Genomic DNA, 17582 nt, shown 5'->3' with positions numbered 1-17582 from the left:
CCGCCAAAATAGTAAACTTCGAGGATTATGCCTATTATTAACTATACTTGGTAATATGTAGGAAATAATAGCGCATGATTGTAAAGCTCCTTACTGATGAATGTTTAATTTATATAGTACCTATAATTAATAGATACATACCACACCATTGAGTAGTGATGGCTCAGTGGTTAGAAAGCGAAAAGTCGAGGGTTTAAATCGGACGAGTGTGCAACAAATAAATTGTTTTTTCAAATTACCTGCACATTATTCTCATCACGACTGCTCGAAACAGGGTATCATCGTGAGGAAATCGGCATCTGCAAACCCGCACTTGGCCACCATGATGGATCATGTCCCGAACCATAGGAAATCGCGTCACCACGTCACGTGAAAATATATTGGCTGATGTTGAATGATATTAATAATTTGAATGCGCTCGACCCAAGGTACCCGTAAAGACATTCCACTAAAGAAGAAATCAAAGGTCTAGACTGATGACATGACCAACATAATAAATGAATAGGGATTTTTTTTCATAGGTGATACCTATGTCATAAAATTCGTATAAAAATCTTTAAAAATTATCTCGGTGATAAACTATTTAATGAAATGTTATTTAAGCATGTTGTCAAAGTGTACATCAAGCATTTTACATGAAAATAAAGTTCGATGTTATATTCATATCCGTTTGTATTTAAAAAATATATGAAATGAAAAGTAAAATTTCATAAATCCGAGATTTTTGAGATACCATTCGAATGATTATTAGAAACTAAAATATATGTTAAAGGCCCTTTGTGGCCCCAATTGGACAACCGTGGCAACAAACAAATGAAAAATAATGTCAAAAGAAATGGCAGCCGAATTTGCTATGCAAGCAATATGTGAAAACTCCAACGCCTGCTAAAAAGGCAAGAGCAAGTTGATATGCTTTGTGTGTTTCTATAACACGACGATAGACATTACATTGTTATGTTTTAGTGAACACTTATATAATTAATAAATATTATAAAAAGCATTATAATGAGAGCAATGTATTCAAAAAAATGATTGTATTAGTTCATTACACAATTTCATAAGGAATTAGAATAGATAAGCACCTACTTCGTTTAATTGTTTTGCTCTGATGCGATAGTTTTTGGCACGGATCAACGACATCTAATGCGGAGGAATTTCACAATACATCATGTTATTCTGGAGACACATTCTTACCTAATCTTTATGTCGTTAGAATAAGGTTTAAAATTCATAAATAGATATCGTTGCATTTTTCACCCTCTGTAACCCTCACCCTTCAACACTGTCTGGGTCTAATCGCAGATACGTACTCGTACTGCGTGGACTATATTAGTATATTACGATTGAAATATCACCGAATCGTTAATTTTTTTCATTGTGTTAGGTGACAATTTGTAAGACAGAAATAGTCGTGAGTACTCTAGAGTCTAGAAATACATTTTTACATGGGACAGAATGTAAAACGACTGTTGACCTTTCAATGTCTTCAAGAAATAAATTTTGTACTAAGGGTTATTAGAAAAGACTATTTTAAACGTACTGCTATCTATTTTATTTAGTAGTAGTAGTTCTGAACTTTTTCCTTCATAATCACTCTATTTTTCATTTATGCTAATCTCTAAGTAACATAATAGAAATATTACATACTATTTATAATCTAATTTTGGGTCGTGATTTCAACCGCGGAAGAACCCGCGCTCAAAAGCAAGTATTTTTATTGTAATCCATATATTATCTGCTACTCTGGTACATAAGCTAGATCACTGTCAAATATTAACAAAATCACTTGTTTTTCGCGTGAAAAACAAGTAATTTTGTTATCGTTTATGATATTGGTAGGTTGGGTGTAGAAATATTTCAGAGTTTTCACAATTGTTCAAAGTTATGATATTGCATTCAAAAGTTTCACTCGTTCTAAATTAAATAGAAGATTTTTAATTTCAAGTATTTTATAAACAGAATACTATATCACGATTACCGGCAAACTGATTCAATGCACATACTTTAACAAAACTTTTAGTAAACTGTCTATTCCAGCCACCAGGTCAAGCTTTTTCAATGCACATAGTTTATTAAAACTTTTTCTTCTTACATCAAAACAGCAAAATTCAATTAATTCTTTTCATATATTTAATTATTAAATATGTGTTAGTTGCGAGTTACTAATTGCTTGGCGGTAAATAAATTGTGACTATTAATACTACAAGAGATACACAGATAACGTAATACCACATATAAGATCACACTGTACTATAATACTATATAGAAACTACTATTATTTTTTAACAGGGAACCCTAAGGCTGTAGTTCGGATTGAAAATAATCTTTCTAGCTACCAGATGAACCCTTCACTACTTGAAGAAGTTCACATATTTGTGGTTAAAGTGTGTAATCTTGATGCAGTGCTATATTGCGGTAGGCTTAAATGGCCCTATACTGTCAAACACACAATAACTACGATTCCAGTATTTATCTGTTAATCAAGAATCTGACACAGTCAAAATTTGTTATAACGAATACGAAGGGGTACTCTTATTTGGTCGTAAAAACCGATTGTCGTAAAAGCCGATGATGTTGTTATTAAGTAATTAATACCTACTATGATTAATTTACTTATTCATTTATAATCCCTTTTTATATAAAACAACCTAGAAATTGTTGAATAAAACTATATTTTCACGAACATACGAGTTTTCTAAATTAATAAAATCTGTTTTTTTATTTTGTTTGGAACACTTTGTAGTTCACGTTGAATTAATGTGTCATCATAGCATCCCTGCATTTGAAATTGTTAATTAAAAATAAATTTAGGAACAATAGACCCTAAAGTCGGTACACTTTTGTTTACATTTGCGATATGTCGTCATAGGCGATGTCGTAAAAAGCAGTATTTTTTATAAGGCAGTCTGATATAATTCATCCGGGACCCCAGATTTTGGTAATTTTAACCGATGTATTTATTGTTCTAAACGTTGTAGTTGTAAACAGTTTTGACTGTATGTTTCTTGTTTAATATGTAGTACTTATAATAATATAAAGTTCGTTCCTTATACTTATCTAAGGAACGAGGTAATAGACCGACTAAAAATTCCTCTACCGTTGGTTATGTACAGTCAAGGTCATAAAATATATCGAACATTGTGGTATAGTGATGGTGGTGGTATCCATAAAAGTAGCATTGAAATTAAACTCCCAAATAAAAACAGTAGTTAGTAATTGTCTATGTTTCTTAACAATCAACTGCGATACGTATCTAACGTATTCATTTTGTGACAAGCTTTGAATATATATTTTTTTTGTAGAGATATTATGTCTATGAGATATAGGTAGATATTCTGTCGAGATTTAGATTTTTTGTAACTCTAAATAAGTCTCTAATGTAATATAGCAGTGTGATTTGTGATACCTATAAAGATTTACAAAACCATGTTGTTACTCAGAGTGCTTGAGACAACGCAGCACTGATTTTCAAAGTCACCCTATCCTACAATTTCATGACCATACATATTACACTTCTAAGATTATACAGCTGACTAATATACCTACAAGAATATTAATCGCCTATGACAACTAAAAAGTGAGTGATATAAATAAATATAAACACTGGCTTATGTACGGCTGGGGGACTGATAGGGCTTCCAATAAACTCATTAGCAAGGTTGGCCAGTCACGTGACGTCAGCTTTCTTCAAAATGTTATAAATGCAAATAAATTTTTGGCTTGATAAAATTGCAACATACTTTCACTGAAGTTTTAAGGTATGATGTTTTGTAATAACAGTATGTTAACCTTATTAAATGTACACAAATTAAAATATAGCTTACATATTTCACCTTGTCATTAGATAATTACTTTTATACTTAGAGGCAAAAGGATGAATTTGCAAAGCTAAAAAAATTATCGTAACATTAGTGATATTTTTATAACAACGTACACAAGTTCTGGATCATAAAATGTATTGAGGAATAAATAATGACAATTTCGAGAAACATCATGTCGACTAACAAAAGACATGTGTAGCTTTAGTACGTACAATTATCGAGAGGCATGCAAACGCAGAGGGTTGCACGCCGCCGCGTCATCCCACTTCGTGAAACAAGGGTATGTTGGAAATGGCGCCTCACTGGCTCGAAATAATTTATGCTGGAACTTAGCGACGTCTCAGTGATTATAGAGTTTAGTACGTCTTCGATACCTTTGTATTTATGTAGATTGACATTTTGAAATATCTTATCTGAAAATTATTTTATACCTATATCTATGTAGATGTCATGTCTTGCATGAAAATAATTTGGTTTTTTTCTTAATGTCACAACTGAGCCGGATGTTGAACTACCACCCACCTTTTCGATTATTTTTTTAATATGTGTTTTAATGTATTTTTACTACTTGATGTTACTATAAGAGAGGCTGAAGATAAGTTGACAATACAATGTCTTCGGTATTTCCTGCGACTCATTCTCTGTTGTAAGTGTTACGGTGTGAACATATTGTTTGTCATTAATGAGTATACATTGAATAAGGAATAAATTTCCAGTTATACTAGGATTAAAGCACCCTTTCTAAAGCAGATGGGTTGATTAAGATAACGCTCAGGTGGATTTCAAACTAACTGAATCAACTAACCAAACTAAAATCGCCCTGTTGCTAGAATTGTATTACGAAGCTGTTCTAGAATTGTATTATCTGTGGTATAGTTTAATTGACCCGACTGAGGTTATTAAAAAACTGCTCTTGCTCTAAATTGTGGTATTTATGAGTTATAAATAAAATAACGATAAATTAACAATAAAAAGATTTGTGGAGTTTCTAAGTTAAATAATAAATCCTAACTAATATGTTCACAAAATCGAAAAAAACAATATAATAATAATTCGAAAAAGAAATACACAACTGTGCATTTTATTGAAATCCAATTAATTATTTAGAGATTAAGAAACTCGCTTTCAGAATATAGGTACATACATGATCTCTAAAACGTTACAAGTACTTATTTTGACTTACTCTACTGCATTCTATTGCTATATGGCTATGTTACATACAATGAATAGTTTCATACATGAAAAGCGCAACTCTATTTCAGATGAAAACACTTCGTGTTAACTATCCGCATGAACTTGAGCATCGTTGGCGCGAGCATTCGCAATGATAGCAGCATTTTTAATGAAAATTGTATTCAGGTCAGCCGCTGCAGATCTGGGTTGATTTTTGACGCAGAAAAAACTACCGGGAAATAACTGGAGAGATTCAATTATAGGGAAACGTCGCCAGCTACACCGCATTATTATATAACGTTTGCAGATCTCCAATAGAGTTGGTTATGTAAAAAGTTAATTTGTAAGGAAGTTGTTCCACCTATAGATCGGAATAAGATCGGTTAATTGGAATCGGTGATCGGTAATTCCGTGATTTAGTGGGGAGTTGTTTACGGGCGCGGTCGGTGGTGCCGGTGGTCAGCTGTGTGCGCGCGCCGCGGTCGATAGGGCCCGGCGGGCGGGGCGCATGCGCGGGCGTATTGAGCCCGCAAACAGGCCGCCGACACCGCGCGCCACACACGCGATGCATGCGGGCACCTAGCGGACAAACGTGCGCGGGCCTGATGGGCACCGTGCTGAGCTTCAGCCCGCGAGAGCGGCGACCGCCCGCCGCCGCCCCGCCGCCGGACCGCGCCGCACTCGCCTACTCCTACGAACGCCTCAACAACGCCAAGAACAGGGAGAACCGCGACCTCACCCGCGAAGAACGACGCGCCACCCTCGACGATGCCGCCAAAATCATCTCCGAGAAAACGGCCCTCGAGAAGAACCTCAAAAAGCACTCGCTGTTCATCAATGCGCTGTCGTGGAAGAGGTTCTCGACGGCCAACAACAACAAGAAGAAGCTCGAATGTAAGAGCAAAAGCGTGACGACGTTCAGAGCGCCGCTCACGGATAATGTACCGCTCGATAGAAACAAAAATGTTAGCGTGGGGGGAGCGATATACGCTCGGGCCCCGGTCGCGCCGCTGCCCCCTGCTACGGAGGTGGCGCGGACTAACGCGCTTAACAATAATGTGTGTTACACGGAGAAGTTGCCGACAACGGCGGTTGGGACTGCCCCGATAGTAGCGCCCAGGAAGACAGTGATCCAGGCGTCCACGTCAGAACTCCTGAAATGTTTGGGCATGTTCTTGCACTCCCGCTGCCACCGCTTGCGCGACTTTCAAGCTGGCGACGCGGTCATGTGGCTGCGGACGGTGGACAGGTCGCTGCTACTACAGGGATGGCAGGTAAATCTGCGCACGCATTTTCATGTATCGACAATAATAATCGAAATTACGTGACTATACGCTACATTTTTACTGCATAATGAGTCATTATTTTAGCCTTTATTCTATATGCTTCGAATCCGTGATATATCGCATAGTTACGGAGAATGCCTCCTGTTTATTGTTACGTACCATCTCCATCTTCGTATCGATTTTATTCACCCATTGTTTAACTCCCCTAACTTAAATTATGCATACTTTCGTATTCGACAAGGTTCGTCATAAACAGTAACATTATAAAGGCAGTTAAATTGAGACTCTTTGAAGAAATGTTTCAGGTTTGTTTGAAGAAGTAGGTATTGTTATTAGATGGAATTTAAGTATCACAATATATCTACAAAATCATTAAAATGATAGTAAATAATACAAACGAAGATATTTTGATAACAATAAAAACAATTTCAGATTAATACATATAAAATTTTTAGGGAAGACATGTTATAAATATGTAATAATAAAATACAACACTGGCTTCGAACAAATTCAATTCTATTTCTATATTCCAACTAACGGTCAACCCTGGCTACACTCATGTTACATTAATAGCCTATAGCATTTAGGGATCTAACAGTGAAAGAATTTTTGAAATCGGCCCAGTAGTTTCCAGACTGGCGTGTTTAAACAAACAAACGCTTTAGTTTCATATTTTTAGTAAAGATTTCTCTGATTACGTAATTATCAATATGTCTTTTATACCTTATACTCATATTACGTAGTATATATATGTATTGTACATGTTACAAGACAACAAAGAAGATATGGACAAAATCGTATTATATGTGTGACATAAACCAAACATTAGAAATTTTATTCGTAGGTGTATCCTACATGACTCGGATCAATATCCTCTATAGTTCTTTATTTGTTATATAGGGCTGAATAAATGATGGTTCTTTCTTATTTTGATCTGGTGATATTGCGAAATAATATGAAATCTAAATTATATAATAACTTATTTGTTTGACAAAATATCTATTTTTGTGTAAGATTAACAGGTGTAGGTTTCGGAAAGGAAAAAGCCTGATGGTAATTTGTTTTAAATAAAAAATATTTTGATATTACGATTTAATCATTATACATTCTATACATTCTACAAATATTTTATACATATATTAAAAACCAATAACCGAAATAAACCATTTCTGTACATGAATTTTTTAACCGATTATTTTCTTTGAAATTTGAATGTTTTATAGGCACCAAAGCGATTGTCATTTTTTTTTGTCACGTACAAATTACTGGGTCGATTGTGACAAAATTTTACATTTACCAATATAGTCAGAGTCAACTTATAGATTAGCTGATTTTGGGATAAATAAATTTTAGAGGCAAAGCAATTTCTAAACAGGTTTTTCCTAAAATATTATGAATAGAAATATAAAATATAAAAACGAGATATAAGCATCTAAGGGGGCGTCCATAAATTACGTGAGGTGCTTAAGGCGGGAGGGGGTCAAGTAAAATCTTTCAAAATCCTGAAAAATATCTCACGTTCCTAACGTAGTGAAAATTCACGTTTGTAGTCCACGCGAGTGAAGCCGCGGACGAAAAGCTAGTGTCTAAATTTATCTGTATCTGTTTATGTTTAGACACTTCAATTGTTTTCGGTTAGTTTTATTTGGAAATAAAAGTGTTTATTGTATTTTAGGTCAAATATCTTGCACAAATAGGTTAAACATAAACACTTTCTCGACTCTTAAAAAGTGAGGTCGCATTTAAAATAATTGTAGGAAGAAAACTCTTTGTACTTGCCTATTTATAGTTGCAGTCATTGCTAACGAGGTTTAAACTGAGATAGTAAGGCGTAGTTTAGTTTTTATATATCTATTTAATAAAGAGAATACGGTTTACCTTAATTAAATACGCAAATAGCGTGACGTATGAAGAAGTTAAAACGAACATAATATACACTACGTACTTACTCTTATATATATGTTACCTATGTTAGTGGACTGTCTAGCAATTCTATATATTTCTTACCTATTAGCTTTCCTAAATACCCTTCAACTGTACTTTAAAAGACAGGCGCTTTGGATATGCCAATAAAAATATTACTAGCTGGCATTGGGAATAAATCCAATGTAAATAACCTTATAATAGTAAAACATAAATCAGATGGCATTTCTAAATCCACGTGTCCCTTGAAAACCGTCTACGGTCAAGGTGTCTTGTCTATTTTCTCTCAATCACTTAGTTATTTTATATTTTGAATACTAATTATATTCAAATTCTCTAATCGATTATACAATTTGTTTATTTTGAACTACTTAACCTATCCAACTAGTATATATTTTTATGATTATAAATTAGTTGTTGTTGCAAATATCCAGTAAACAACAAATAACTAATTCATACCGGAGCCGGGCCGAGGCCTCCTCTATCTCTCTCAAGATAGTTTTAAAACAAGCAAAACTCATCTTCTTCTATCAAAGAGGAGCATCAAAATCCGTAATTTATTATTTACAACAATAAATTGCGCATTTTCTCATCTAGCTGTAACACTATTTAAGTATGAAAAAAGCATATACTTTACTAATCGTAATGTTATTACAATAGTATGCCACCAATTTAAGAACAACAATTTTAATATCCATCATAAACACGCCACTGTTATCTGTGATTCATCGTATCTTTCTTATAAAAAAATCTAACATTTCATTTGTATTCTCTAATTAATGACTTCAGCCTTTAATCCTGTAATCTCACCCATGAATTATACAACTTCACTACAATTTAAAACTCTTAATTTAATACAAATTAATCAACATTAGCGACAAGAGAATAATAGCGCTTTTGGACGGCTATTATACTCAACCCGAGCGTTCTAATTTTTACAAAGTCCCATTGTTTTATCGGATCATTATTTATTAATTAATTATAACCTCCTGAAAAGAAACTCGGTTACCTACAAATGTCACGCAACTGAAGTTCTAAACGTTTATATAATATAGACGTTTTATTTTAATAATAATAATTGCCTCACGAAATTTTCGGAATTTTATAACTTAATTGTCGTTATTTGACTGGTTAAAACTCAAGTATTACATATTAGTGAAGTATTTTACAATGAAATTGTGACTGAAATAGTTCCAATTCTTGTAGCTCAATTGCTCATTTAACAGTTATTCCTATAATGTGTTTTTCGGATAATTACGTTATTATTTACACCAAAATCGTTAAGATTTTGTACCTTTGTTACCTATACCGTGTTACCACAGATAATATAAAGCTATACTAGTAGTGTTACATAACAAATATTGGATCAATATATAGTACCTGTCGGTATTTTTATACTAATTATAGACATCTAATGCCTTTGTCGCGGTACATACGACTCTTTTTTATATTCTCATTATCCGAAAAATGTCTGAATGTAATGACACAAGTTGAATTTATTACTTGAAACATGAACAACGTTTGTCCAATATCCTCTCAGATTACAGATCGCACAGACACTTATCTATTTTATGGCTCAATATCAGGAATAGTATTTACCCCGTAATCGTCTTGATGGGGTAATATTTAAGACGAGGGTAAGTGAGTTCATTCAATATGTATGAACTATGGAGGCATGGGCCGCTTACACCAACGCAATCAATATTATGCGTCTAGCTTTATGAATAAGGGTTTGTTTAGAAAGGGCAAGAAATATGCGAAAACATTTGAATGAAAGAGATGACGAGAATTTGACGTAGCCACGGATTATTTCCATCTAAATTGCCTTAATGCTATGTTGTACAATTTTAAATGCTAATTGTGAAGTGATGCTTAATCTTATTTCAAAGGAAATAAAATAAATTAAAGCAATTTTGATTATTTAGGACATCCTGTTAGGTACAATAACGCATTTTAAAGATTGTTGTATTATTGTATAGTAAGTATAATAAGTATAAAATGAAATAATGGAGCGGTAATGTTTCGATTTTATTAACATTTCTACTAAAATTTTAACTTTTTCTCATAGATATTATAGTAAAACAACTCGTCTTTAAAATAAACAAATTCAAATAAATATACATATATTTCAACCTCCTTCCTCAACACTCAAACAAAAATACTTTATAAGCCACAATAATGCTATTTTGTAAAAGTTTTAATAAAAGAAAAGCAAGTCATTGTTTGAATCGTGTCGGTTTCAAATATTCTGCTTATGAAATTGTTTAGCGTCCTTTTATTTCCACATAAATGTTATTTTCGTAACGGTAAAAAAGACAATTTTACTGTTTAAGAGGAAAACATTATTTCCAAACCTCTTACATAAAATACATTATAAATTTATGAATAGAATAGACAGTGAATATGGTCTCTAGTAATCTAACGACACAAAAATACCACAAGTAGTAAACAATGTTATTGTCCCACACAGAGTCCAAATAGGCCAGAAATTTGTCTTAAATTCTTCATAATCAATTAGAATTTTAAAAAATTTAAGTTAAATTAATAGTTTCTTAGCGATTAAGCTATTAATCTATAACTTAGTATAAGTTTCCATTGCGAAACATAATGAAATGTTTATAATTTTTTATTAGACCTCGAAATATGCTTGAAACGATAGATATTTAATTATATATAAAATATGGTTATCTATATTCGAATATAGTATTACGTATATTTACAAACAATACATATTACTTACTTAAGATAAATATATAATAAAGTATTTATCTTTATTATTTATTCATGTATATTCTGTTACAAATACATCATATTTTTACAACTGTGATGTTTATACCTACGGGCTACGACGATGTAGCAAATATTTCGTAGGCCGTAGCGCTCCTATATTATTATACATTGCAATTGTGATTCTACTTAATCAGTTGTTTAAATGTCAAAGCGTATTACGATACTTTGTTGTTACGATGTTTATAATGATATAAAAGACATTTTTTTGAAGTTATATCTTTTCAGCACATCTTTTTAAGTCCTTGACTCAAACATTTCTAAAGAAATTTGCACATTAATTTCTTTGCAACAAGACAGTGAGACCTTAATTAAAATTGTAAACTAGAATTTATAACTATTATATGAGTCAATAAACACTCTGAAGTTATATTATGAACGTTGAATTTTATTTTTAAATACAAATAAGGGTTCTAAACCACATCGCAGTCATAATGAAGCTTTTCATGCGTAAATTGAAAAACTAGTTGACATAGAAAGCTATTGTGAAACCAGGTCATAATTTATACGTCGTATAAAAATATTTTTTCGTGCTATTTAGGTCTCATGACGGCACATGCAAAAATTATTAATGTAAGCACCGCATATATACGAAGTAATCCTTATTTATCCCGTCATATATTATGGAGCTTGCAATTCGTAAAAATTATAAATTATATGTATGTCAGTAAAAGAAATAAAAAAAAACCCGATAGCATTTTGTTCTGCCAATTTACTATTTCATAAAAAAATTATAAAAAATATAGATAGATTTCATAAAAAAGAGAATTGATTTCATTTAACACAACTAAGTGCTCTTTCGAATAATTCAATTTCTTAAACGAAGAGAAAATCAGAATCGATTATTCTGTTCCGCAACTACGGCGTGACAGACAAACAGTCACACTAACTTATAACGCCCCATCGTTTTTGAGTCAGACCGGGGGTAATAAAGTACTGACACGAAATATATAATACGTCATGGTTATGCCCACACAAACAGTAAACTGCAAAAGTTGTTCTGTAATATGATACTTGTATAAGCCTTTTATTATCTTAGGTTACAGTTTGGCCATTCAGACCCCTATTTGCAATGCATGTTTAACTTTAGGGTTGCGAAAACTATTATATTACACTTGAGTTTATATGATACGACTAAAACCGGTCGATTTATAAAAGATTTTCTTTTGTTTATGTTACTCTCTTTGTAAACTACTCTTTTCGTAAATGTTATTTTGTTGTATAAAATATTCTTAATATTGTAGTTACTTTATTATGTTATTATTAATGATATTATGTTTGCTTTGAGACTCCATTGTCTTTACAGAACTATGTTGATCATTAAATTTAAGAAATTACTCCTATTTAGTTTTTTTAGAAATATGTAATAAAATTTACCGTATTTCATTCCAGGACGTTGCGTTCATCAATCCAGCCAACGTGGTCTTCGTATACATGCTGGTCAGAGAGCTGGTGGACGGGGAGAGGATAGCGCGACCGCAGGAGCTCCAAGCGGTCGTCCTCACATGCCTCTACCTCTCGTACTCCTACATGGGCAACGAGATCTCGTACCCACTCAAACCTTTCTTAGTCGAAGACTCAAAAGACAAATTCTGGGATCGTTGCCTTTTAATCGTCGATAGACTGTCCTTTAACATGTTAAGAATTAATTCCGAGCCTGGTTTCTTTACTGAGGTGTTCACGGAGCTGAAGGCGTGTGGGGCGATCGAGAGCCCTCCACCGGCGCCGCCGCACCCCGCGCCGGCCCCCCCTCACGCCCTCAGTGCCGCCTGACATACAGAGGTCGCCGTGCTGAGGCTAGCGTTGACAGACCGCCCCAGCCGCGTTTGATGTCGGCTTCTAACTGCCGAAAGTCTTGGTCGGTCGTCTATTGGTTATGAATGGTCTTATAATCGCGTTACGAATATTTAGTTCAAATAGTTATTCCGTTTGATGGTTGTTTCACCTTCCTTTCAAATTTATTTTCATGACAAATGAGAAAGTTGTATTAAAATTAATAGGAATCATATATACTTTGCATATACCTATACTATTCCTATGCAGATTGATGTTTTTATGATCATTGGCGTTTTTCGTATTATACTCAGCTAATCTTTAATTAATTTGAACTTAATCACCTTGTCTGAATCGAAAGGCCTACCTACTCGTAGTTTTATGAAGATTTGGGAAAGGTGCGAAAGAACTAATATAACAAATAACAAAAGCGCATCTCTCTTTTTTGTTTTAATGACAATAAAGATAGATGTTATTGTTTTTTAGTTGCAATTGTGCAAAGTTCTTCCACAATCAACAATGAACTAAAATTATAATTGCGCATACACGTATTATGTACATAAATTGAAATTTACTTTAGATTAAAACTCATATTTCATCTGATATCATTATTACAATGTTTAATTTAAATTTATTATAAAGACCTTTACACCGAAAGATGTACATACCAACGGCAGAACAAGACTTTCGATGCAGAATTGTATTTTAAACACAATAAGTACCCGCGGAAAGATTTCAATGTCTGGCGTTGGTTAAATTCAAGTCAAGTTAAATGTGATAAAATTAATGCAAGAGCTAAAATTATAGCGAATTTATATAAGCGAGATTGTTGCCGAGATGAGAGTCGACGACGTGTTTGAGAGAAGTGATCTTAAAACATCCGAATACAAGTGCATTAGTATCGATCTTCAAGTAGTCAGGACATTTCAATATAACTATAATGTAGATAATGTCTGACAATCTATAGTATAACTGCTGACGTGGTTGCAGTCTTTAGTCCAATAGATCAGCGGTTAGCTAGTGTGTAAGAGTTTCGTAAATGTAGTAGAAAATCGTATTGCAATGTAGTTAGATGATATTAGAGAGTGGCAGGCGGGGGGTTGCAATATTGGCTCCGGCGAACACCGGTTAAGTCCTTCAGGTAAAAGTACGTAATACGACCGGCTCAAAGCACGCGGTAGCCTCTTTGTAATAGAGTGCAAATCCAATACTTTTTAAGGACAAGTTGGTTGGAAATTTTCTTTAGGAAATCGTGAAAATGTACCTAAAAACCATATTATTATTATCAACTGTAACATGGCATGTTTACAAAATTTTAAATAGTCAATGGGAAATTTCTTTAAGATTGCTAGTTTAGGAGATAAAGTGTGAATCCCTTATTCAAGCTGGTGAACTTAACTTAAGGTTAAACTAAAATAACATATACCCATAAGAAAATAATATGTGACCTCTGAGAAACGCAAGCTAAGACCTTTAAAAAGTAGGTAAAATTTCAATGATATATAGGTATTACATCTTCATTATAGTAGTCTTCGGAAAGGCTTCTTCGTGACAATCACGCAACACATTATTTTACAGCCATGAACATTTTAATAGGTGTCGTAAGTATTAAGCCGTGTAGATCTACTAAATACAACAAAGGCTTTAAAAATAAAACAAACAGGTACTTGAAGAAGCATGTTCAATAAATAAAATTATATTCTAGTATATACTGCAACGTTTACTACTAGATATCAATTCTTAATTAATAATGTATTGTGATGCCAAATAAAAGAATTTTTTTCATTTCCACATAATTCAACTGTATTTCTATAATCATAAGAGACTAGATTTGCACTCTAAACGGAGGCCTAAATATATAAAATAGGTCAAATTTTGCGACGTTTTGTACAGATTACAATATAATAAGTCCTAAGAATAGTCTAGTCTAATGAATGGCAAGTAAATCTTGTGGCACTCGGTATGAAATACTCGGTTAGAATTATTGGTGTATGAAATGTTAGCCTTTATAAAATAGGCGTTGATATAGCAAGGGTATTATGATTCAAAGTCCAATGCATCTTTAATACGAATGTATCACGAAAAATGTAACAGTGACTTATTTTTATTTGTCCCATGTTATGCATTTCTTGAATAGGCATTGTAATAAATAAGTGTTGGCACCGTAATTATTAAACCCACTTATTAGTATTCGAAAATTTATATATGATGTAATGATGTTTCAATCCTTCCTTGTTAATATGCATTTTTTTGTCTTAAACTTGATACATTACGTACTCTTTTAAGCACCGAGTGCCAATAATCTAGCCGTTTTTAATGCCATATTATTTAAATTAATTAAATAGGTATCTATTTTATTTTCTAGAATCTCGATTATATTCTAATATAACTCATTATTGTTCGTGTAAGTAGATGTCTGTGATGTTTTTGTAAGCTTTGTTTCGTGTTATTTATAATGGTTTGTTATATTTTCATTTCGAACAATTCTTTTGTTACTAATTAGCTATGGGACTATAGTGCTTGTAGACTATAATGAATAATATTAATTAATTTGTTAGGTGTAATGAAAAGTTCATTGATACCGTCTGCGTCATGTTGCATGTTAAAATAAATATAAGACAGTCTTGTTAGAATCAGTTTGAACTGGCTTCTAGATAGTTTAATACTATGAAATTCAAAAATGTATAATTTCTCTATTTTCGTGGACTTCACTAAGATAGTTGTATACACTCGCAGCTCTAAAGCTGCTTCATAAAATAGATTAAATTAATTTACAATTGTACTCTTGTAATAGTAAGACAAAATTACCTATCTAAAATGCATTTCGTGCGACTGCAATTTTGTTTAAATTAAGTGAGTTGTTTCATTTTTGGATAGCTGATAGCATTATAATTTTATCGAAGTTTTAAATGCACGTCATCCTTTTTTGTGTAATATTGTTTTCCGTAAAATAAATTTATTCAAACAGATGTAAGTAGAAGGTAAGATAACTGTACATTCCAATTAATAAAATTATTAAGTCGGGTACGAACGCAATAGGTAGTTGTCTGTTTAAGTCACTGTATGGGGTCGTCATGGTTTTAACTGTAAAGATTCCGAATCCACAATACTAACCTCTTTGTACTAAAATGTAATGTTGTTCAATAGCACATTTTAGAATTATTTGCGAGTTTAAATTTAATCCTGTATTTATGTAAGCAAGTGTTAACATTATCAGATTAAATAATTAATACCAACACGTATAAATACCAAAATGTAACGAATATTATTTCATACACTTTCTTCGTTTAAAAGATTTGCAAAAGCCTATGCAATCGACCCTTCATGAGACATTGATGGTAATGTGTGAATATGCGTTTACCTACTTTACGACAGGTATTATTCGGGTACCTCTTCTAATAACTATGTAACTCACGTTTGTTATCTAACGTATTGTAAATATACCCAATTATTAAAAAAGTTTCGTATATACAATCCTGTGTTTTATTTAAAAAACAATTAACACTTGCATGGCATCCTTACCATCTAAAGACCATCAGGAAACAATTACATTGCGGTCTGAGTCTGACTATGTGATCATTCATCAATGATTGTTACATACGATACGAAAATATGAAATACGCGAATGATACCTTGCATAGCCGCTTCTGTATACTGATTATCTTAATTGACTTAAAAATGGCGAATTTATTAATTCGACTGTTCTTTTGGCTTTACTACCATAGATTTTTCAAGTGGGTGAAATGATTATTTTTTACTTGTAAGCGTCTTTTTCGTGATACTGACTGCCGAATGTTTTTTTTTAACAACTGTGGTTTATAACTAGTTCTGACAATTGGAACTTGTATTGGGTTTAAAAAAAAAATACTGTATTTAATGTTGGCGAAAATTTATTTACTTACATTCTTTTATGTTAGAGTATAGCTACTACTATCATTCGTTTATGTGATGGTAAGCAATGAACAAACGCAGTCAGACCATTAGCAGAGGAATGCCTCTGATAATGGTCGTTGTGTTGTATAAAAAAGTTGTGATGATGGGACTAAAGGAACGAACGGAGGTTGGAAAATGAAACGGGGAAACAGTAATATTCATATGCTACTATTTCACGAGGATTTTTTGTAGAGATTAGTTACCGTCACCAGTGTGACCAAAGTCCGAAGGGTGCTCGACTCATACATTACATTAGATAAGCTAGATAGATTTAGCAGAGTTAGCCGCTTGTCGCGGCTACTTGACTGTTCTCAGAAAGTCAGATAGTCACTTTTACATCTTCAAGTACCATATTTCACTTTTTTATATGTAAAATTTATATTATTTTAAAACAGCAACTACAGAATTACTTGCCGGCTCTTCTCTGTAGAAACTGCCTTCCGAACCGGTGGTAAATGTTATATGTTATGAATGAATAAATGATTGAGTTAATAAAAAAAAAAAATTAAATAAAACCAAAGGGTGTTTTAATGTAACATCTTACTTAGCAAAGCATGAATGTGGGTGAAATAACATATTGAGTAGAAGTTACTCCGTATGTCAAACGTTGTTGCCTCCTGTTTCTATTTTTGTTCTGGCATATACCCAGTACACAGACAAAGATAAGGCGATTTGGGGATCTAAGTACATAAGAAATTTACACTGTGTAGTGTCGTCACTAGAATTTAAATATTATTCACATTTATTTTTTATGCATCATAAACGCATCTAAACATTTGTTGTTGAAATTTATTTTATCTGTATTGAATTATCATCTGTGAATGTGATCTTTGATACTTGTCATCAGACAGTGTCGTTTGTCAATTTGACGTACCAAATGATTGCC

The 17582-nt window shown here is 32.9% G+C and overlaps 1 protein-coding gene across 1 annotated transcript; it reads left to right on the top strand.

The window, feature by feature from the left end:
• Positions 1-5411: 5411 nt before the first annotated feature.
• On the top strand, positions 5412-14958 carry LOC119840301 (cyclin-dependent kinase 5 activator 1). The gene is made up of 2 exons (XM_038366853.1): positions 5412-6268; positions 12383-14958. The coding sequence occupies exons 1-2, from the start codon at positions 5564-5566 to the stop codon at positions 12761-12763; spliced, it is 1086 nt and encodes a 361-aa protein (XP_038222781.1). The 5' UTR covers positions 5412-5563; the 3' UTR covers positions 12764-14958.
• Positions 14959-17582: the final 2624 nt, after the last annotated feature.

This window comes from Zerene cesonia, chromosome 5 (genome assembly GCF_012273895.1).
Source record: "Zerene cesonia ecotype Mississippi chromosome 5, Zerene_cesonia_1.1, whole genome shotgun sequence".
In the NCBI taxonomy this organism is placed as follows: domain Eukaryota; kingdom Metazoa; phylum Arthropoda; class Insecta; order Lepidoptera; family Pieridae; genus Zerene; species Zerene cesonia.
The sequence above is the reverse complement of the archived record's forward strand: the minus strand, read 5'-3'. Positions and strand labels throughout refer to the sequence as shown.